Source organism: Hemibagrus wyckioides, linkage group LG17, assembly GCF_019097595.1.
Source record: "Hemibagrus wyckioides isolate EC202008001 linkage group LG17, SWU_Hwy_1.0, whole genome shotgun sequence".
NCBI lineage: Eukaryota > Metazoa > Chordata > Actinopteri > Siluriformes > Bagridae > Hemibagrus > Hemibagrus wyckioides.
Window position 1 is genome coordinate 9,431,560 of NC_080726.1, and position 23,850 is coordinate 9,455,409.

At 39.2% G+C, this 23,850-nt stretch overlaps 2 protein-coding genes and 1 long non-coding RNA gene across 3 annotated transcripts; 1 reads left to right on the top strand and 2 right to left on the bottom strand.

Annotated features, from left to right (window-relative positions):
- Positions 1-673: 673 nt before the first annotated feature.
- On the bottom strand, positions 674-3,800 carry sostdc1a (sclerostin domain containing 1a). The gene is made up of 2 exons (XM_058414592.1): positions 3,425-3,800; positions 674-1,616 (listed from the first exon to the last, which is right to left on the bottom strand). The coding sequence occupies exons 1-2, from the start codon at positions 3,630-3,632 to the stop codon at positions 1,189-1,191; spliced, it is 636 nt and encodes a 211-aa protein (XP_058270575.1). The 5' UTR covers positions 3,633-3,800; the 3' UTR covers positions 674-1,188.
- A 3,625-nt stretch (positions 3,801-7,425) lies between these two features.
- Positions 7,426-14,194, top strand: LOC131368192 (uncharacterized). The gene is made up of 6 exons (XR_009207015.1): positions 7,426-9,164; positions 9,362-9,431; positions 9,574-9,655; positions 12,642-12,755; positions 13,123-13,212; positions 14,023-14,194. It is a non-coding gene; the product is annotated as an uncharacterized LOC131368192 (long non-coding RNA).
- Positions 14,195-15,101: 907 nt separating this feature from the next.
- ankmy2a (ankyrin repeat and MYND domain containing 2a) lies at positions 15,102-22,588 on the bottom strand. Its single transcript, XM_058414453.1, has 10 exons — positions 22,398-22,588; positions 21,844-21,908; positions 20,501-20,639; positions 20,297-20,395; positions 19,274-19,434; positions 18,914-19,128; positions 18,304-18,439; positions 17,873-18,001; positions 17,145-17,274; positions 15,102-16,939 (listed from the first exon to the last, which is right to left on the bottom strand). Exons 1-10 carry the CDS (start codon positions 22,462-22,464, stop codon positions 16,800-16,802), a joined length of 1,281 nt encoding a protein of 426 aa, XP_058270436.1. The 5' UTR covers positions 22,465-22,588; the 3' UTR covers positions 15,102-16,799.
- Positions 22,589-23,850: the final 1,262 nt, after the last annotated feature.

Below are 23,850 nucleotides of genomic sequence, written 5' to 3' on the forward strand. Positions count from 1 at the left end.
TTGACTCAAATCAATAATTTGTTAGAGAAAAGACAATTAATGCTCCGCCGATTTGTTTATTAATTATTAAAGGGGCGTGGCTACACGGGTGTTATCTGCCACCCCAGAGGTCTATTACTCCTGTTAAATCATATACTTCAATAACAAACCATATAGTTCTTAATAAATTATGTAATTATAGTGTAAATTATAAATCTCTTGGAAAGTATGTTATTATGTGTGTAATGAATAGATAGAAGATGTTGTGCTCTTGCCCCCATATTACCCCTTTTATAAAACCCAGAGGTGAAGGAGGATTCTCTTAGAAATGTGTTTTACAATATTGGGGTCCTATTTTATATTACAACTAAGTTGTAAGTTAAAGTTCTTAGTGTGCACAAACACTGCAAGTATTAAGGAAAAGATAGTCGGCTATTTCTCAATAGTTAGATGTATGAAAATATTTCTTTAAAATATTTATTCTGATTAATGGCGAACAGGTAAAGTGTGTATTATCTTGATGTAGTTTGTAATGTTTTGCAAACTGACAGTGAAAGTAGACCAAAGAACACAGACTCCGCCAAAAAAAGTTGTATCCAAATTATGACCATTTAATACTTTTTACGTCAAAACAGTGAAATTGCCATCGTATGAAATAGTGCAATATAATGCCTGCATAAAATTACAACATGTATTATTAGGATTAGATGAACCACATGATGAGAACATCAATACAAAATATATTACATCGACGTATACTTGCTAACAGTAGCTAAATATTTTGCAGTTACACAGGTAAATGCTTTGTATTTACACACATCACACACAGAGATTGTATTTACTTTATTTACACAGCTATATTGTTCTCAAACATGAGATATTCAGGGTCATCTGGCTTTCGATGCATAGTACAGCCAGTGATATGATTTCTCACAGAGAGACAGTCATGATCAGGTGATATTTTCGATATACTAAAATGCCAAACTCTGGCATAAAAGTCGTTATGGATTGTAAGGGAAGCACAAGCAGTGATTGTGTGGCTGTTTGCTGGAGTTTGGTTTGAAGCCACTTCTTGAATAGTCATTAATTTCCTTTCAACATTTTTATCCTTATAATCAATGTCCACTGCTCCTGAGCTCTTCAGCTCTGCAGTCCTTCTTTCACAGGTAGTCCAGAGTCTTATTTCTTTTGTTTTTTGATTCAAATGCCTCAGGACTCTGACTCATGCCAGTTCCCGTTAACCTTGCTATTCCGGTGCTTCCGCTTGCTTTTGGGCTTGTGGATCTGCTGGCGCTGAGTGATGCTCTCGGATTTGTTTGCCGATTCGTTGTGCTGTTTCAGGTAACGTTTGCACTTGCAGCCGGTCACTACTGTGATCTTGTAGGTCCTGGTGCTGCCGTCCTGACACTGCAGCTGAATGCGTTCGGTTCGGGTCTTGTCGTTGACACAACGCCAGTCCTGGCTGCCCCGGCGGCTCCTTGGCTTTTTACCATATCCGCCTATCCAGTTGGGGAGCACCTGGGCAGCGAGACACTCTCCTGCACACACCAGCTCTTTAATGGGGTTGATGCTGGTGCACTGGCCGTCCGAGATATACTTTGTGGAGCGCAGTTCTCTGCAGCCCATCGGACCCGGATCTGGAATTAGACAGTGAGGAGCAATTTTTAGATATTTTAAATTTACTAATGAACACTATCATAGTGCAATATTATGAAATGGGTAAATGGAACACACAATGACAGCAAGCAGTTCCCTATATGAATAAACATATGCTGTTTATTTACCTCTATACATGTGGAATTCAATATCTAGCCCATGAGGAACCAGTGGTGAGATATTATTAGCTTGAAAGCAAATCTATTATGGGTTGCATCTCTGTCCTGTCACCATTCCTCTCTATACAGCATACAGCATATGAGGAAATGGTTTAACACAGAAGGATGTTGTCTAAAAGTCTATTCCATTGTTGGATTAGCAGTGCCGTCTGATACTATGAACATTCCTCTACCCTCAGGCTACACCACCTGACAGTGCAACCCAAGCCAAGCTGCTTTCACCAAGCACACACACACACCTTGGCAACAATGAGCCCCCTTCTCTATGACAGTGTGTGATGAATGGAGAGCTGAGAGGCCTTTCTTTTGCCCCGCTTCAGGTAGCAGGGATTCAAGATGAACACGGTTCTGACCGGAGACGTTGTGAGCAACTGAGATGCAGCACCATTCACACAACCTGACAGGATTCAGTCAGCAGGTATTGTGTTCTGAATGCTCTCATCTTTGCCAGTCAACATGGGTGCGTGCCAAAAGAGTGTGTCATCCATTACACATTTATTCACTCTTTTAGACCCTCACTGTGATTGTCACTTTATATCTAACAACATGGGCAAACTTTAAAAGTGGTGGGAGAAACTAAATGTTGTGAATAGAAATTGAGAACAGCAGGTTGTTCTTTTAGCCGATAAATAACTGCCTCCTAGACTTATAAACTTATTATCATCCCTGATTAATGATATAGAGCCTTTCTCTTTGCTGTGTGAACCTTAATTATAAAGAGGAAATCCCAAGTGTTGTGTATTTCTAATTAGATAATAAGCTATAATAAGATATGTTTTTTTTTTTGTCATTCCCTTTACCTTTCCAACCTTATCATAATCCAAGGGTATCTAAAGTTTTCACCCTAAGACAGTTAGTCTAAGAGTTTCACAAAATCTGTGACCCACAAAAAACCTTCCTAGGAAACAGATTTATTATCATTTAAGAACAGATTTATTTTGTTACCATTATGTAACTGTTCAGACATTAGATACAGCAGCAAATATGAATGATTATATTTATTTATTGGAGCTATCCCAACCCAGTTACACTGCATCAGAAAAATGTGGATTCCAAACAACTTGGTTCATATAAACCTCATTTAAATTGAAGCTGACATTGTTTATATTTGTCTGGCGTTGTTGTGCTTATTCAACTCTGGTAACCAGCTGGGCGTATAACTATAATGTTATAGTACGTTGCTTAGTTGCTGGTCATGAGCTCCACCACAATAAGGTCATGTTGAAGAAGAAAAATCACCAGCCACTATGTTATGCATTACAGATCCCTGTGGGTTCTTCTCTACTGAGAACCATGTGCATTCAGGCGGTGCTTCTTAAATCTTTTTTGGGCTCCTTTAACTGTAAATAAATTCCAGGCACTCTTTCAGGATGGATTTGTTTGTTGAACATTATTTCGATTTTTGGAGACACTGGGCGTTCTATTTCTGAACTTTCCTCTGATAGGACACATTAGTTGACTTAGATAGATAGATAGATAGATAGATAGATAGATAGATAGATAGATAGATCACGAACCCTGCTTTACGGACCGCTGGGGTTCACCAGTCACCCTATCACTGCCCTAAAACGTGCGTTAAAGCCGCACTGATGAGAGGCGCGCGCACTCACCGGTTCGATCTCGCGCCGCGTTCTCGGACCCCCTGCCTCCACCTCGCGCGCGGTTCAGCGCCGCTTCATCCGTGGGTTCTTCCCCGGGATTCTCCGTCATGTGGGGATACACAATCTCCGTAGCGTCGTTCTTCATTGCAGCACTGGTCTTCATCAAAATGCACAACAAAAACAAGAGGTTGCGCGATTCATCCTTGTGCACGCGCATGGTTTTGGGAACAGCAACTTCAGCCGCGCTTTTGGACAAGATGCCAATGATGATGATGATGATGATGATGCAGCTGCAGTCTCGACTCGAGGTGACCGTTTCCCTGACATGTCTTGGACTTTATATACGCCGCGGCTCAGGTGAATAACGGCTCGACGTATTGCTCGCGCAGCCACGCCCACTCGGATTCCGGCACTCCTCGCTTTGAGGTGAATCCAGGCCACGCCCTAAACCGAAATACAGAGGACGTCTAAACAAAACGCCACCATGGGATACCGTGTGCGGTTTTGGACGCGTCCGTAACATCTGGCCTGATGTGACTGGCTTATTTGACGTCACCGGTATAAACTAGGTCATGTTTGGGAGCAGAAAACTGTTAAGTAAAATAAAATCTGGGCGCATAAATACTCTCCAGATATATCCAGCATATTTTAGATCACTCCCAAAATATTATGCTATTGTAGTGAAGTACTAAACTACCAAACACCAGGGCTTGTCTCATGGGTGGCATCCTTAACGATACCTCTTTGTATTTTAGTATGTCATTTTCTTCTGGGAAAGTGGATGTAGTCTTCAGTGCCTTGTAATTATCAGGATCCAGATGTGCAAAGCTGATAGAGACATATCTCAGAAGACTTACTTCAACCAAAGGTGATTATACCTTCCGACCCAGAACACAGATTCCTAAACATGGCCCTGTACATTTTAGTGTTTTTCATCCTTTAACACACATTATTCAGCTTTTCAGCTAGTTTACTTCCTTTGTAGTTGTAGTGGGAGTGTTAGAAGAGGGAAAATGCTAAAATGTCCAGGCCATGGTTAGGAACCTGTATCCTAATATTTTTCTCCTTCAAATATTGGACATGTTTTATAAATATAAATAAATAAATAAATAAATAAATAAATAAATAAATAAATAAATAAATAAATAAACTTCCCAACTCAAAACCATATTTTAGCAAAAGAAATATTTTATATACATAATGTGGAAAAGATCAAGGGGGGTGAATACTTATGCAAGCTTTAAAGGTTCATTATATTCACTTATCCAGGATACATACTGATGGTACAGACGTAGTCCTGGTGGCAAGTAACCGTTTTTCTTTTTCTTTTTTTCCTTTGTGTGTGTGTGTGTGTGTGTCTTGTCTAAAACAGTAGATGTGTATGAAGATTGGGTGTTCAAGTTTAATTTGAGCAATGAAAGATACAACATTTAGTTTTATTCATGCACTGTTAAGCAGCAATTTTTGTTATTAATGCTTCATTCATTCATTTTCTCATCAGTTATCACTTTAACATGATCAGGGTTGAGGTGGATCCGGAAACACTGGGCCTGAGGCAGGAGTTCACCCTGGATGGGATGTCAGTACATCACTTGTCTATATTAATACTAAGACAGGTTTAAAAAAAAAAAAAAAAAAAACGTGGATGTGCAGGTAAAATAGTAGAGTGTTTGGATATTTGCCAACTCCTTAAAATAGACTTGGAACAAATTGTACCCCTTATTGAAATATACAGAAGCTCCCCTCAATGTGAACTTTACCTTTTCAAATGAAAGAGAATGCAGTAGCTCGCTCACCCACCCACTGCCGGTCTGACTTCCAGTGCAAAAGAACAAGCCTCCTGGCTAAATGCGACGTGAGAGCAAATACATCTCTGTGGATTACTTAAAGAATGTCGAGTTACGACACACCAGGAAGCACTATTAAAGGATTAGGAGAAATATGTACATTATAGAGTTCAGGAAAACTGTTAAAACACAGCTCGATAAAGGCCCTACCATAGCACATTTACTCTTCTCCTAAACAACTTACTAAGTGTTGCAGGACTAGTAGAGGTCTCAAATGATATAGTTAATAAAAATCTACTGTTTTATAATCATGAAAAATATTTACGTTACGCTGAAATTGTGAAAATGTGGATTTGTATGGTTTGTGTGGAGAAATAAGAGAGTCCATTTTGAAGCTTAAAGCAATACCACAAAGAATGAAATCATATTTATTGCTATAAAGCATTTTGATTCTTATTCTAACATTTTCCTTTAAATAAAAAGGTTCACGTAAAATAGAAAGTAGTAGAGAATGGCGTTCACTGTTTGTGAGTCTTTAATCCACCTGCCTTAAGTAAAGCACTTATTTAGAATCCCATTAAGATCTTAGAGCTTTTCGGTTATTGATTTCTAAAATATATAGATTTATGTATAAGATGTTCATTATATTTTCAGTATATAACTGACATTATGTGCCTTTTAATCAAAGGATTAATTCAACCGTAATAAAACTACAAGCTAATACCCTGAAAAGTGAAGCAATGCTCACTGACAAAATCCTTTAAACATGAATTTCTTTCAAACTATATATATATATATATATATATATATATATATATATATATATATATATATATATATATATATATATATATATATTGGAGCTCATTTAAAATACCGTATTAGAAAAGTTAGCTAATTAATTATATAATATATATAATAATAATTAATAGACGCAAGTAAATAAGATCGTCTACACACTCACATATAGTCTTTCGAATCAAATCCAATTTCTAATATGAAAACAATTTATGAGTTTATTAAATATTAATTGTCATACTGTGCCTTTTTTAAGTTATGCCTCTATCTATCTGTTCAAAAAGCCTCTGACCGGCATCGTACCTACATCGAAGACCAATAGGATTACATGGGAACTCCAAACTTCATACCCTACCTATAATAGAGTCCAACACATTCTCTTGTAATGCCATATTCAGATCTTTTTCCCAGAGTGACCATAAAGCTTTGGTAGAAAACTTTTTTTTTTTTCCTGATTTTTAATAAGCCTTGAAATTGTTCCCTTTAACAAGACACTTCAAGAGCAAGAAGAGGAATTCAGACATACACTTCAGGTCTGAGCAATATAAAAGTCTAATATAAAAGTAACACAAGATATAGGAAAGTATAAAAAACTTTCCTGGAGCTCCTCAAAAGTGGTAAATGTTCCACTGATAAATGCCTGACATCTTAGACAGGCCCAGGTCTTTCCAGGGTCCAAAGCCCCTCTTACTTAAAGAAGGAGAAAATAAGAAATTCAGGGGAATAGGAGCTGAAACGGAAAGATGTCTGAGATTAAGAGGTAAACTTACTTGAGACCAGATTTTCAATGAATGACTAACAGCTGGACTGTCAGAAACTTTCTGCAGGGTAAAAGGGACATGCAAGTGAAAAGAAACAGGCTTAATGGAAGCAGTCTCAGTTTGGACTCTACTTAGCACGCCCTGTGTGTGTTCCTCTGCGCACACAGCATGACCAATCTAATAATCCTATAGTATTAGCAGTCCAATCTAAAACAAAAAAAAAAGTGTAGGTTCAGTGCTTTATGGCATGCTCCTGAAGAACACAATATGACTGCATTACATTTATTTAGAGTTTCCTGAAGGTCAAAATAAGTGACAAAAAAAACCCCCCACAATGTGTGAGGTCCAGCATGGATTTATTTCCTTGCAGAACATTTGAGAGGGCAAACTTCTCACAAGCAACATGTTAAACTCATTTGACAGTGAGGATGCATCTGACTCAAATTTAGCTGGATGTTCAAGTATGGTGTATGATTGTGTGCATATTTTTCCATTTTTAAAAAAAAAATAGTGATTCAATATACAGTATAATCAATATAAAACAGATCAACATTACATTCATAGTACAAGAATTTGTTTATGAGAAAATGATAGGGAAGAAATGAATATAGGATGTAAACACTGGTGGATGCAATCTATATACTGTATGTATATCATCATTTTAGTGAGACTGGTGACGATCAGATAGGTATTTAAGGGAAATGTGCGCCCTCTTGTGGCAAAAACATCTACCTGAGTACTTCAAAACCAAACTGCAGTACTTTCGTTTGAACTGTAAACATACATTGATCAGGCATAACATTATGACCACCTGCCTAATATTGTGATGGTCCCCCTTTTGCTGCCAAAACAGCCCTGACCCATCCTGCACTGTGTATTCTGACCCCTTTCTATCAGAACCAGCATTAACTTCTTCAGCAGTTTGAGCAGCAGTAGCTCATCTGTTGGATCGGATCACACGGGCCAGCCTTCATACTCCATGTGAATCAGTGAGCCTTGGCCGCCCATGACCCTGTCGCCGGTTCACCACTGTTCCTTCCTTGGACCACTTTTGATGGATACTGACCACTGCAGACCGGGAACACCCCACAAGAGCTGCAGTTTTGGAGATGCTCTGATCCAGTCATCTAACCATCACAATTTGGCCCTTGTCAAACTCACTCAAATCCTTACGCTTGTCCATTTTTCCTGCTTCTAACACACCGACTTTGAGGACAAAATGTTCACTTGCTGCCTAATATATCCCACCCACTAACAGGGGCCATGATGAGGAGATCATCAGTGTTATTCACTTCACCTGTCAGTGATCATAATGTTATGGCTGATCGGTGTATAAATGAATACGAATAAATTAGTCATAATGAACCAATAATGTGTTCTAAACATATACAAATACACATATGAACAGGAAATGTACTGTTTTTTTTGTTTGTTTGTTTAAAAAATCATTCCAAAAAAAGGTTCACACAACAAAAACAACAACAACAACAAACTATATAAAGGGGAGGTTTTTATTTTCATGTTGGTGCCACTGAGTCAGTAATGTCGAAGACACAGCTTTTATCCCGTCATCCTTAGTAATCCTTAGGATTATTGTGGTTAAATTTGCTAGTTTGTTTAGATTATAGAAAATAACCAACAAAAGTCGCAAGAATAGATTACAGGAATGTACAAACAAAAATGAAGAAAACAATACAGTAATCCTGTGCGAATCTCTAGTTGAAAGCAATTAGCAAATAACAGAGTGATGTGGCTGATGTTGAGGAGCCAGAAGTCACACATGCTGACAATGCTTCTGGGTTTTTTCCAGTATTTCCAGTGGGATCTAATCACTCCTTCCAATCAGGACACATCCACTTCAAGTATAAATAAAAAACAGATATGGATAGCCGGAGCACAAAGAGATACAGATTCAGAAACATGTATTTCGAGCACTTAACAGTTTATATTAGGGAGTTCTCACCTCTGGCTTACTCATTAGGTATAGTTTGGAGTTTATAAATTTCTGTAAAGCTGCTTTGAGACATTGTTAAAAGTGCTAAACAAGTAAAATTTTATTTGAATTGACCAGATACAAATAATGGCATTGTTCTTATTAACGTCCCAAGTTTAAAGGTCCACTCAGCAGAAATCTGTTCTCAGGCTTAATGGTCAAGTTACTCACTCCAGCATGTCTCATTGTGAACATGTTCAACTTTGTTACTAGTTGCGTGGTGTGTGTTTTGGCAACCGTTCGCCCGTGTGAGACATGGAGTCACGCAGCAAGGTAGCGTTCTTCTTTTAATAACCTCAGTGTGTTTGATTTCATTTCATCTGACATCAGATTCATATTTTACAGGAAAACAGTGACCCTTTACACGGCTTCAAAAGTCTCCATGTCAGTGAACTTTATCTTGCAAGAAGGTAATACTTCTGTCAGATTCGCATGTGTTTGGATGCATTTACAATCTAGCAGAAGATTACATAGAAATGATTCCAGGTGGATATGTTAACCGTCCCAAAACCTCTTTCGAAAGTCTTATTCCTAAGGTTGTGATTCAGTTAAACATCGAACACCAGTTGGAATATAAGCTTTGACTTTTGTAATATTCCTCTTTCAGGCAGCTCCCAGATGTTCCGGATTTGTCCAGATTCACCCTACTGAGATACATCTGGCTTAATAATAACAGGGTGGGGTTCATGACATTCATAATAATGTCAATAATTCAGTTGAACTAATAGAATTAGATTCCAGACAACACAAGTCATGCTTTTTTTTGTATAGTGATACTTTTTCCTGAAGGATTTTAAAATCTGATTTCTGTCCTCCCAGATAAGGCGCATTCATGCCCCTGTGTTTCACTGCTGTTTAGCAGAGCTGTACCTCCAGAATAATCAGATTACCTCAATCGCAGGTATTTCTCAAAGCACAACATTATACACGTGAATGTCATATTTCATAGGCATATTTAGTTTTGCAGCTTGTGAACGGTAGAGTAGTAGATGGCATGGTGTGGTGCCTTAGGACTTTGGTTGGATCCTGAGGTTTGTTTGGTATCTGTGTGGAATTTTGCATGTTTCTTTCCCTTATATCTACTTCAGTTCTCGTCAGTTACATTTACATTCATGGCATTTGACAGACTTTCTTGTCCTGTACTTTAAAGTTTCTATCATAAATACATCCTGATACTGGTTCACTAGGTCACAGTGTTAAAATACTATCAGTCTAAAAACTCTGTAAGGAAGGAAGAAAAGCAAACAGAGCACACAATTTCTTTTATGGGTTTTTTTAGTTTTTAAGTACTTGAGGAAGAGGTGGGTCAGATTCAGCTGTTCAGACATCTAGGGAAAGTTCATTCCATTTCCTAAGTGCCAGAACAGAGGAGAGTCTTAATACATACCTTCCTTGTACAGGTTGTACATAGTAACATAGAGCTAGGTGAACTATACTAAATTGCCGCTAGTTATGAGTGTGTGTGTGTGTGTGTGTGTGTGTGTGCTTGATGCCCTGTGATGGATATACAGCAGTGGTGGGCCGTCAGGGCCAGCAAGACCTTCTCTGCTGGCCTAAACAGCAGTGATCTGAATCACTGACTTGCATTTTAATATATTTAATATATTTTTCCATGAATGTGTATTAAATTATTCCCAAGAGTCTATTCTCTACATTTCATAGCTTTTCTCTCGGTTGCGCTGCTTCAAGTAGTGTATATTTATGATGAGTATTTATCCAATCATATTTCAGCCAGTGGCTGACGTCATGTGTTGCCAGGGTGAAAGAAATCTGCCTTAAGGCCTTCAGAATCAATAGTGCAGACGCCCCTAACTTAAAATAAGTGGCAATGAAATTGTTCCATTAACCAATCAGATTTCGAGTTAGCGTCACTGGGGCCATCTAGCCGGCATACGATTACGTCAGCAATTTCCCGTCCTTTGATTGGATAATTGGAGTAGTCAGAAGCAGCGAACTGCACAAACTAAATAAAAAATATATATATTTTAACTCACAAAGGCTGACAGAGGAGAAGAAATCGATTTGGTCGCAGACATCCTTACAAATGCATTTTCAAGGCAGACTGTAATAAAATTGACTATTCCTTGTGAGGTGTGAAATACTGTAGACTAATTTCTTTTTTACTTTGCTATTTAATGGTTGATTAGTTTTTATTGCTGTGGCGTCATAATGATGGTATAGAGGTGGATTAATTCAGGAAGGACAGCAGTGAAGGCCTAGGTGTGAAATGCACCACCCGCCACTGGTATACAGGGTGTATTGGCACCATAAAGGTCAGTGTTCCCAGGATAGATTCTAGATCCACTACGGCCAGGATGAAGTGCTTACTGAAGAGCTCTTTCTTTGTTTAGTAGCATCATCAGATTGTAATACTTTTTAACAATACATACTGTAAAAATGAAATAAACCTCATGCTTGAATGCACATGCTTTAAAGTAGTATTTTTTTTATTATTATGCACGTTCCTCACTCTTATTCACCGATAATGTGTCAGTTTTTCCTCTAAAATGTTATATTAATATATAATGTAAAATATATATTACAGTACGTATAATACAATGTAATAGGTTCAGTTTGTTATTTGGATGTTGGATCATTTTTAGCACAGCAGTGTTAATTAGTATTTATTTATTTATAACTCTGTACACATGCTGTCCGTTTTCCTAGATGGTCCTACCTTTTTTGGTATTTTTTTTTGGAAGTCTACAATTAGAGACTGAATCTCGTCGTTTCCTCACCACAGTCTGTGGTAATGTGTTAATCTTCTTTTAGCCATTGATTTGGGAGTTTCTGACCACAGCAGTGCTTCTAGCCAGATATTTGCGGTGGTTTCCCAGCCCAGCAGTTATGCTGATGTTTTTAAAAACCCAAGCATTACTGCTGTATCTGATATATTCATACCGGTGCCATGCCCACTGCCATGTGGAGGTCCTTCATGTACTGAAAATGAGTCTAAACATATAATATCTGGTTAGCAGTGGCACAAAGGTGGTGCCTTTCCACTGGATTAGAGAGGATCTACCTGTCTGTCTGTCTGTCTATCTATCTATCTATCTATCTATCTATCTATCTATCTATCTATCTATCTATCTATCTATCTGTCTGTCTGTCTGTCTGTCTATCTATCTGTCTGTCTGTCTGTCTATCTATCTATCTATCTATCTATCTATCTATCTATCTATCTATCTATCTATCTATCTGTCTATCTATCTATCTATCTATCTGTCTGTCTGTCTGTCTGTCTGTCTGTGTCTATCTATCTATCTATCTATCTATCTATCTATCTATCTATCTATCTGTCTGTCTGTCTGTCTGTCTGTCTGTCTGTCTGTCTGTCTGTCTCTATCTATCTATCTATCTGTCTGTCTGTCTGTCTGTCTGTCTGTCTGTCTATCTATCTATCTATCTGTCTGTCTGTCTGTGTCTATCTATCTATCTATCTATCTATCTATCTATCTATCTATCTATCTATCTATCTATCTATCTGTCTGTCTGTCTGTCTGTCTCTATCTATCTATCTATCTATCTATCTATCTATCTATCTATCTATCTATCTATCTATCTATCTATCTATCTATCTATCTATCTATCTATCTATCTATCTATCTGTGTGTGTGTGTGTTTACTGCCCAAATTAAGAAGACCTGCACATCCATGCACTTATCCATCATCCAATCACATGACATCTGTCTGTCTGTCTGTCTGTGTCTATCTATCTATCTATCTATCTATCTATCTATCTATCTATCTATCTATCTATCTATCTATCTATCTGCCTGCCTGCCTGCCTGCCTGCCTGCCTATCTATCTATCTATCTATCTATCTATCTATCTATCTATCTATCTATCTATCTATCTATCTATCTATCTATCATGTGCACCTACAGGAGCTCTGAGGCATCTAAGCTGTCTGCGAGTGCTGCTACTTCACAATAACCACCTGCTTAAACTGGAGGAAACAGTGGGTGAGCTGAGAAACATGCAGCACCTCCAAACACTCAGTGAGTCTCCATAAACACCCCATACTTATAAAAATGCAAGCTACATTTTTTCTCCATAACTGGTCACAAGCTTATTAATTAATATTTTTGGGGCAGCAGGAAGTGTTACAGCCTCACAGCTCCAGGGTCAATCCTGAGCTCAGGTTACTATCTGTGTAAATGTTGTGTAGTGTTCTATGCGTGGGTTTGGTCTAGGTTCTCTGGTTTCCTCTTCAGAACATGGCAGTAGGTATCCTCTATGCTATATTGAGAAATGTGGGAATGGGTTCCTATTTAATGAATTAGAATTTTGTATGCAGCTATTCCTAAATATGATTGATATGATAATTAATAAGTAATATCACACCATTTGTTTGCAACATTCCAGATTTGTTCCTGAATCCCTGTTCACAAGATCCCCTGTATCGGGAATACGTGGTCCATCACTTACCATCTGTTCAATTATTAGACAGAAAAGGTACATTTTCTATACATAAAGCCAAACGTATGTGGACACCTGACTTTCACACCCATAACTGTTACCACAAAGGAACAAAAGAAGTGTCTTTGTATGCTGTAGGATTAAAATTTTCAATTCACTGGAACTAAGACGCCCGAACCTGTTCCAGTGTAATAATGCCTCTGTGCACAAAGACATTAAGACATGGTGTGCCAAGGTTGATGTAGAAAACTCAAGTGTCATGCACAGAGCCCTGACCTCAACCCAACACCTCTAGGATGAACTGGAACACTGTGGAACGTGGGGATGTGGTAGCTTAGTTTTTAAGACATTGGACTACTGATTCGAAGGTTGTGAGTTCAAATCCCAAGCTGCCACTGCTGGGTCCTTGAGCATGGACATCAATTGCTCAATCGTGTAAAAAAAAAACGAGATAAAATGTAAGTCGCCCTGGATAAGAGTGTTTGCTAAATGCCTGCCATCCATCCATCCATCCATTGTTTATACCAGCTTATTCCTAATTAGGGTCACGGGGGTCTGCTGGAGCCTATCCCAGCACACATAGGGCGAAATGCAGGGGTACACCCTGGACAGGTCTGCCAGACATGTAAAAATATAATTCTCTTATGGCTGAATGAACAAAATCTCCACAGCCATACATCTAATCTAGTGGAAATCCTTCCCAGAAGTTTCTGGAATGGGATGATTAACAATGGCTGATTGGTCTCGTGTCCACATATATTTGGCCATACAGTGTGTATAATATTTAGTATTAGTTTTAATAACTACTTAACCATCTGGTGTGTGAATGATGTGATACATTGATAGAGGTGAGACAGGAGGAGAGGAGACGTGCCTTTAAACTCTTGAGTCCTGAGAGACAGATCATTCTTGACACACTCGCCTTTGGCAGACGAGCACTGGCCGAAAGGAAAACGACTGAGAGCACAAAGACAGGTACTGAAACTGTAGCACAATGCTACTGAATGAATGAATTACATGTGGTACATTAAAAAAATGTGAATATAACTGTCTATAGTCAACTCAATAATTATTGGCAACCTTCAGGAAGGCATTGCTGTGTTAGGTACTACAATGATTCGCCACAAAAGTATTGGCACCCCCCTCCTTTTTTTTTCTTCTTCTTCTTTAAATGGGAAGGGGGACTGGGGGATGATCAACAACCCAAATAATATACCATCATATCATATTGATGGATGTTTAGGCGGACAAGTCAGTAATTATATACAAAGTACATCTCTGTTTATATCAGTAGTAAGGGTGACTCCATGTTTGAGTGTGCCTCAGACCTTGTAAATTTCAATTAAACTAAGAAAACCAGGCATAACATTATGAGCAGTGACAGATGAAGTGAATAACACTGCAGGAAAAAATGGGCAAGTGTAAGGATTTGAGCGAGTTTGACGAAGGGCCAAATTGTGATGGCTAGACGACTGGATCAGAGCATCTCCAAAACTGCAGCTCTTGTGGGATGTTCCCAGTCTGCAGTGGTCAGTATCTGTCAAAAGTGGTCCAAGGAAGGAACAGTGGTGATCCGGTGACAAGGGCCAAGGCTTACTGATGCACATGGGGAGTGAAGGCTGGCCCGTGTGATCCGATCCAAAAGATGAGCTACTGTTGCTCAAATCCCTGAAGACGTTAATGCTGGTTTTGATAGAAAGGTGTCAGAATACACAGTGCATTATGGGTCAGGGCCAGGTCCAACACAATATTAGGCAGGTGGTCATAATGTTATGCCTGATGGATGGGACTTGTGGAATATTTCACAAGGTCAATCAGGGTGAGTGACGCAAAACCTACATTAATCAAACATTAATGCAAAGCTTGTTTTTTTTTTATACTGCAGTAATGATTATATTTCATGGTATAATTATCATGGGACAAGCAAACATGCTGTAGAAAGGTTTTATTGTTTTAATTGATTTATGTGAAATATGGACATAGGTTGTAAAGGACCTGTGATTAAGCTTTACATCATTATAAATGTAATATCAGTGGGACACCTGACACTGAACCACCACTGAAACAGAAACAGCATTAGTCCCATAATGCTGCATGGTCCTGAGAGTTGTATCCATGACTGTCAATGTGTTTTGGTTCAAATGTTTATTGTATTGAAAAATACAGGTTGCATCTGTCTCATACTGTCACAATATTATTGGATAGATTCAAACTACAGACAGACATGATTAGTCATTTTTTTTAACTGTATACTGTACAAGTGCCTGTAACTGAGGTAATGTTCTTCCATCCTTTCCTGATGCTCTTTGTCATTTATCCCAGGTCAGTGGAGCTCCAAAACCAAACGCAAAAAGTAAGTACACAAAATAGCTAGGAAGAACAAGGGAGGTTTTTATAGATATATTTTTGATGACTGATTTTGGTGCTAATTTGTTGGTTGGTAATCTTTTCATTATTCCCTGTAGAAATTAGGAGTTGTGTGCCACTCTGGGGTTGTTAAAGGAACATTGCTAGCATAGTTACAATGGTTTTAAAAAAAACTAAATTGAACAGAAGGGATAATAGTCAGGCTGACTAAACAGACTAAAGGACTAAAGCACTGCCACATCACTCTCATTATATAGAGAGAAAGCAAGGGCTAATTCCTATGAATGAGGAACTAAAAATAAAACAAACAAAAAAGGTGAAAAGCACATGTTAATAAGCATGGACTTTCCTATAAGCTGTGAAAAATAAACATGAATGTAGTACTGTCTGGTATTTCCAGATGCCCATTTGATGAGATTGGAGACCTTTGTGAGCGCAGGGCCATGCAGAGATCCATCATGCAGTTCTCTACTGTGGACTGGAGCAGCATGAGAAGAGCTCAGCAGCACCCCCTGGAGGAGCAGAGTTCACCTGCAGCCAAAATCCTTACTGTCAAATTCAGATAACACACACTGACTGCAAATTGTCATTTCTTTAGTATGTAGTTGCTACCCATTTTCCCTGCATCTTAGTTATGGGAAGATGGCACACCAAGTTTAACATTCAAAAATGGGACTCCATCCCAAATGGACCTTTCATATCTTGTGAGGTTTCTCAAAAAAGCAAGACGTGCAAGTGCAGCACGCAGACTCGAATCAGCTCAACCCGTAAAAAAAAAATTATACTTAGAGTGACGTCTTCCTAATTCTGCTGTAGACCGTGTAACGCTTTTCATCCGAGTCGGGACTACAGACTTGCCAACATGGTTTAAGGCATCGGCTTCAACATCTTTATCCTCTATACGCAATAACACATAGTGACATAAGGTTTAACTTAAGACCGGCTGTCAAATATATACTCTTTATACTAAATCTAATTTTGATACACATGATCACATACATAATGCTAGCCATAAAAGAACAAACGGTATAATAAAACGTGTCGCGTGTTGACGGAAAGCCTGTGCATGTGTTGAAAGCTTTGTTAGCTTTTCCATCAGATCTCACGCTCCAAAAACCCTTCCTCTGACAGAAACGTTCAGAAGGTCCCCAGATTTTGGACATGATGTACATCAGAGTGTTCTGGCAGAGGCAGGACTCGACGGTGATTATGGGAAATGACTGGGGTTAATGTCGTCTCTGTTTAATCCGCATGACTCAGTCTGAAGTTATCTGAATGGGGTCAGTGCTCTCGGTTTCTTTTCGAACATCTGATGTGCTGGTAACTTCACTCTGCTCAACAGAAAGATTTTCCATGCTGCTGCTCGTCTCTTCCAGTGCTTTCTTCTCCTCAGATTCTGGAGAGAATAGAAGCCCAGGTCAACATAATAATAATGGCTGGAACTGGAACTTTTTATATTTATATATATATATTTATATATATTTATATTATTACACATATATATTTTTATAAATGTGACAGCACAAGAAAGTACTGGCAGAGCTCTGTTGTGAAGTGGTTAAATCAAAAGGAACATATTAAAAGCCACAGTCGGCGAATACCTTTGGCCCTTTTCTCTAGTCGCCTGGCTGATTCAGCTTCTTGCTTCTGCCTATGCTCCTGGAGTTTCTTGCAGATCTTTTTATGGGTGAACCAGTGCAGCTTCTGGCAATCTTGGTTGCAGTAGATAACCTGAGGACAAATATCGAGGTCACATTATTAGCCACACCGACCAGGCATAACATTATGACCACCTGCCTGATATGGTGTTGGTCCCCCTTTTGCTGCAAAAACAGCCCTGACCCATCATGCACTGTGTATTCTGACACCTTTCTATCAGAACCAGCATTAACCTCTTCAGCAATTTCAGCAACAGTAGCTCATCTGTTGGATCAGATCACACGGGCCAGCCTTCACTCTGCACTTGCATCCATGACCGTGTCACCGGTTCACCACTGTTCCTTCCTTGGACCACTTTTGATAGATACTGCCCACTGCAGACCGGGAACACCCCACAAGCACTGCAGTTTTGGAGATGCTCTGATCCAGTCGTCTAGCCATCACAGTCTGGCCCTTCATCAAACTCGCTCAAATCCTTACGCTTTCCATTTTTCCTGCTTCTAACATCAACTTTGAGGACAAAATATTCACTTACTGCCTAATATATCCCACCCACTAACAGGTGCCATGATGAGGAGATCATCAGTGTTATTTACTTCACCAGATTAAAAGCCCAAGATGAAAACACCAATACCAAAACATGAAACAGGAAAGAACAATAAAATGTTACCATTTTGCAGATGGAGCACCTCTTCTCTGCTCCCTTCTCCCCACAGGTGGTGCAGAACTCCGCATCCATGAAGCCCACCTGCCCTGTGATGGCTTGAGTGAGCACTGACAAAGCTGTGGGGTCATTGCCCTAAACAAACAAAAAAACACTTGAGAAATTACTCAATTACTTATTATTTAAGATAACCATCTTCTGTAGTGTTGAACCCAAACACAAGATGCACCACCAAACGAGACGAGTTGTTTATTTCACAGAGTGTTATTTCACATGTATAAATACTACATCATTCTGTCTGCCTTTGTTTCTGTTGCATCACAGATCTATACAGGGAAAGATGACATGTTGAGGGAGGAAAAACACTGAATTAGAATAACAATCTGCGTTACGAATCTACAATTCAATTCAGTTATTCTTAGAAGTGGAATACTCACTATTTCCACAGGAGCTATACTTCTGACAAGCTGCTGGAGTAGCGTAGCATCGCAGTAAGGAAATTTCCGGATGCATTCCCGTATAAATTTTTCTTGGAACACCGGGAAGCAGTCACTGTCTCGCCCCTTTAACAGGCTGAAACAAAAAAAATAATTTCTTTCAACAGAGATTTATGAAACATTTTCCGCTGATGAGGGGACCAAGGACTGGTGAGCATCAGTTTTGTCACCATGGCAACTCAAGCCACACAAGACCACCATTCGAGACACAGAGATATAAACAGTGCTGTGTGTTTTAAAAATTATTGCAGGAAATAAAAATAAAGTAGCCATTTTAATGCTGTAAACTGATGCTGAAGGATGCAACGGTGGGTGTTGAAACATGCTTTTAATCAACTTTTAAAATCAAACATTTGTTAATAAGGTGCACGTCAGTGTCTGTAGAAGGGGAATCCAATTAATGTAGAGCTACAATCTGATTTCCTCAATCTTGTGGTTAATATTTAAAATCACAGATCTGAAATCCCTTTTATTAAGAACTGATCAGAGAGCTGACATCAGCAACCTATAATTGTCTTTCAATAGAACGAAAATAACTCGAGCATCTTACCACTTGATGAGGCCATCCAGTTTATCCTCCCGGTCTTTGAGGAAGGCGCTACATTTCTGCAAAACACAGCTGATGTAGTGCATCTTCATGGCCAGCACCTCGTTCATGTCCTGCTGCTTTACACACTTCTCGCAGATCAGCTCCATCACTTTACGACACTTCTCAAGAGCCTCTGCATCCACGAGTAGAGGATTTTCCTTCACCAGCATCACCATCTGAAAGAGGAGAGGATGTTTAGGATGAGAGCTTGGCAGTGATGTAGCAGAGCTTTCAATAAACTAATGATTTGAATCATTTAAAATAAAATGATTTTCTAAATGTGATCAAATCAAGAGCAAAAACATAATGCAAGTGATTTACCTTGACAGGGTTAAGATTTGTGCTCATGATAATTTTATGCAAAGGTCCAGCCAGTTTAGGAGGCAGTTTTGGCTCTTTTTCTAAGCCCTGTGGTTTTGTGTAGTAGTCGAGTCTCTTCCGGGAGAAGAAGTTATTGATAACGGTCACACAGTCGTGCTGCCCTGGATAGAGAACACACAGTCTCATCATGTCTACATTCAATAAATAATCTTCTGATATATAATCTTTTAAGTGTCTGTACCAAAAGAATTTTAATAAGCATTTTCACAGAGAAGCTGACATCCAACACTGGAACATTCTTTGCTTTAAAAAGGCTACTCTTTGCTGTTACAGTTGTCATTGCATTACAGTAACTAGGATCTACTGCTTATGCTTATACACTAACCAGGCATAACATTATGACCACCTGCCTAATACTGTGTTGGTCCCACTTTTGCTGCAAAAACAGCCCTGACCCGTCATGCACTGTGTATTCTGACACCTTTCTATCAGAACCAGCATTAACCTCTTCACCAATCTGAGCAACAGTAACTCGTCTGTTGGATTGGATCACACGGGCCAGCCTTCGCTTCCCACATGCATCACTAAGCCTTGGCCGCTCATGACTGCATCACCGGGTTCACCACTGTTCCTTCCTTGGACCACTTTTGATTAGATACTGACCACTGCAGACCAGAAACCCCCCACAAGAGCTGCAGTTTTGGAGATGATTTCCATTTCATCGGGAATCGTCTAGTCTTAGCTGCAAATTATAAAAAAATGTCATCTGGAATGCAGTTGCTGTCTATGGAGCAATCTCTGTGCTTGTGTAGATACCGTGGGATTTAGCCGAAGGGGTGAACATGTGCTCAAATATTTGCTAAATAACTGCCAGACAGTGTTATTATTATGCTAATGTTTTAGATCAGTGTTTAAAACATTTTGTTCCTCCCTAAGCAGCACCAGTTTCTCCAATGTGTCTATAACATAACAGTAGATGTATAGTTATGAGCTGTTAACAGTATTAAGGCTCTGTGAGCTCACCTACAAAAGCAGCCATTTGTGCTGCTGTTCTGCCTACTGAGTTCACCACATCCGTCTCTGCTCCAGCATCTAACATCATCCAGGTGATATCAGTCTTCCCTGAAACAGAAATATGCACAGTTTTAAAATGACAAACTTTAATAGTATAAAGTTGAATGAAGAACTGTCCAAATAATCGAAATCCTAGAGCATGCTGAGGCATACCTGATAGTCCTGCGAACATGAGAGCAGTGTAGCCGTGCTCATGCTCGTTGCAGTTGACTTCTGCGCCATGTTGCAGCAGCAGCTTACACATGTCCGCCCTGCCCTTATATGCAGCATGCATGAGAGGAGTCATGCCATACTGAGGAGAAATAACCAAAATAAACACAGAGCAGGTTTAATATAAATCAATCCCAAAGACATGGACTTATCAAGAGAAAGTAATTGATGCACTATATTGCCAAAAGTTTGAATTCAGGTATAGTTTTTCAAGGGTTGGGCTTGGCCCCTTAGTTCCAGTGAAAGGAACTCCTAATGCTTCAGCATACCAAGACATTTTGGACAAATTCATGCTCCCAACTTTGTGAGAACAGTTTGATGATGACCCCTTCCTGTTCCAACAGGACTGCACACCAGTGCACAAAGCAAAGGTCCATAAAGCCATGGATGAGTGAGTGGAGGAACCTCACCGAGTCCTGACCTCAACCCCATAGAACACCTTTAGGATGAATTAGAGTGAGCCAGGCCAAACTTGGGATGTCCACCTTTACATGCACATGTGTAATATGGAGTTGGCCTGCCCTTTGCAGCAATAACAGCTCCAGCTCTACTGGGAAGGCTTTCCATAAGGTTTAGCAGTGTGTTTTTGACCATTCCTCAAGAAGCGCATTTGTGAGGTCAGGCACTGATGCTGGACGAGAAGGTCTGGCTCGCAGTCTCCACTCTAATTCATCCCAAAAGTGTTCTGTCGGGTTGAGGTCAGGACTCTGTGCAGGCCAGTCTAGTTCCTCCACACCAAACTCGCTCATCCATGTCTTTATGGACCTTGCATTGGACAGTCATGTTGGAACAGGAAGGAGCCATCCCAAAACTGTTCACACAAAGTTGGGAGCATGAAATTGTCCGAAATGCCTTGGTATGCTGAAGCATCAACAGTTCCTTTCACTGGAACTAAGGGGCCAAGCCCAACCCCTGAATTAAATGATTTGGAGGGTTGTCCCAAAACTTTTGGCAGTACAGTGTAGAACAATTAGTAAGAAATATATTGGCAAGCACACTAAAGAAGTGAAATAAATTTCTAAAAAATCCCAAAATGCCTGAAGGTTTTGAACAAGAAAGTGCCACAAACAGAGACGAAGCAATCTATATAAATCAGGAACGCAGCTGCTTTGGAAGCCAAGTGTCCCTGGCATCTGATTTTGGCAGGTCACTCCTGGACATGCCATGATCTCCCTTGGTCTTCTACTGAAGGGTTTGATTATTATACCAGGACATAACTGTGCAGCATTAATGACTGGTTCATTTGGGTATTATTATTATTATTATTATTATTATTATGCACTTACTTCATCCAGGCAGTTTACTCGGACATCCTTTGAGCCAAGCAATCTTGAAGCTTCCTGTACATTTCCTACAAAACATTTCAGCCACATTACTATACAATATAATAATATAATACTACAAGGCAGTGCAGATAAACATGATCACCTGCCTCCTTATACATTACCTGAGGCTGCAAAATACAGACTTACACATGTTTAACAATAATGTACATCTAATAATCACCATAATTTTATTTCTCACTCCTTTATAGTCCATTAAGCTGATAACAGAGCACAAATCTCAGCTGGATAAAGAGGTCACCAACAGGTTGCTACCTAGCTGACGAAGCTAACTGGCTAATCCTTAATCTCACTGATGGTTATTTGGCTAAATACTGGAATTATTTATAATAAGATTTCGCTAATATAATAAACTGCAGCATGCTTTAATGACTATTCGTGCCAGTTTAAACAAATGAGCTAGATACATCATATATCTGACTAATAATGTTATCAGCATCCCATCAGTTATAAACTAAGTTAGCTGGCTAGCATGCTAACCGTTAGCTAACAGTTACCTGCAGCAATAACCTCCAGGAGCTCTTTTTCAGTGTCGGTTAAATCTCCCTTCTTTATAACAGACATAATGATATAAAGATAAATCGGATTGTATATCTGAAAAGACGTATTAAATAACTTTGCTGTAGTGAAGATAACTACAGTCTCCTCTGTGTGCTCCACAATAATGCATGAAGTGCAGCTGCAGCGTGCGGGCTTTAAGCTGTCAAGTGGGCTGTACCATGTGTACTTTAAAGAGGGGTGTATTGTGGAACCTTCCGCTGTAAATAAAAAACTGTAGCTTTCAGAGGTGTTAAATTTTATATATAACTGTATAAAAGGTTATATTTAATTGTAATATAAAATAGTTTCTCACTAACACGCTGAATAAGTAATACCATAAATTAGTTATGCAGTGCAGTTCCCCTGTCGTAGTGGTTTAGGCAACAAAAGTCTAGAAAATTCACCCAGATTTATCAGCAACAACACCTTTTCTGTATTGGTTTCATGAAGATATATTACATTAATTATATATTTATTAATTATAGGCATAGATAGATAGATAGATAGATAGATAGATAGATAGATAGATAGATAGATAGATAGATAGATAGATAGATAGATGCCAAAAGTTTTGGGAAAAGTAAGAAAGTAATTGATGCACTATATTGCCAAATCATTGAATTCAGGTGTTGTTTTTCAGGTGTTGGGCTTGACCCCTTAGTTCCAGTGAAAGGAACTCTTAATGCTTCAGCATACCAAGACATATTGTTGGACAATTTAATGCTCCCAACTTTGTGGGAACAGTTTGGGGATGACCCCTTCCTGTTCCAACATGACTGCACACCTGTGCACAAAGCAAGATCCATAAAGACATGGATTAGTGTGTCTGGTCTGGAGGAACTTGACACTCCTGACCTCAACCCAATAGAACACCATTGGGATGAATTAGAGCGGAGACTGTGAGCCAGGCCGAGACTGGGACGTCTGTCTTTACATGAACATGAATGTAATATGGAGTTGGCCTGCCCTTTGCAGCTATAACAGCTTCAACTCTTCTAGGAAGGCTTTCCACAAGGTTTAGGAGTGTGTTTATGGGAATATTTGACCATTCCTCTAGAAGCACATTTGTGAGGTCAGAGACTGATGTTGGACCAGTAGGCCTGGCTCACAGTCTCCGCCCTAATTCAATGATTTGTATGGGTGTCCCAAAACTATTGGCAATATAGTGTAGATAGATAGATAGATAGATAGATAGATAGATAGATTTCTAATGAATTACACATTAAGACTGCAGAATCGTTTTAGTGCATTTTCTAATTAAAAACCTCATCAATTTTTTGCTGGCTTTAGTTCAATCCAACTTACAAATCATCTTAAACTTATATGGTTATCCCATTTTGTGTGATACAATCTGGCAACCCTGGTAGAAACCCTTTAAATTCAGTAATACAGTGTAGTTAGCTAGTTATT

Coding starts and splice junctions, on each gene's coding strand:
- ankmy2a (XM_058414453.1), bottom strand. CDS start 22,464: ATGTCTGTTATAAAGAAGGGAGATTTAACCGACACTGAAAAAGAGCTC. Junction 19,129..19,273: donor CAAATCTTAACCCTGTCAAG/GTAAATCACTTG, acceptor CTCCTCTTTCAG/ATGGTGATGCTGGTGAAGGA. Junction 18,440..18,913: donor CTGGATGGCCTCATCAAGTG/GTAAGATGCTCG, acceptor TTTTTGTTTCAG/CCTGTTAAAGGGGCGAGACA.
- sostdc1a (XM_058414592.1), bottom strand. CDS start 3,632: ATGCGCGTGCACAAGGATGAATCGCGCAACCTCTTGTTTTTGTTGTGC. Junction 1,617..3,424: donor CGCGGCGCGAGATCGAACCG/GTGAGTGCGCGC, acceptor GTCTAATTCCAG/ATCCGGGTCCGATGGGCTGC.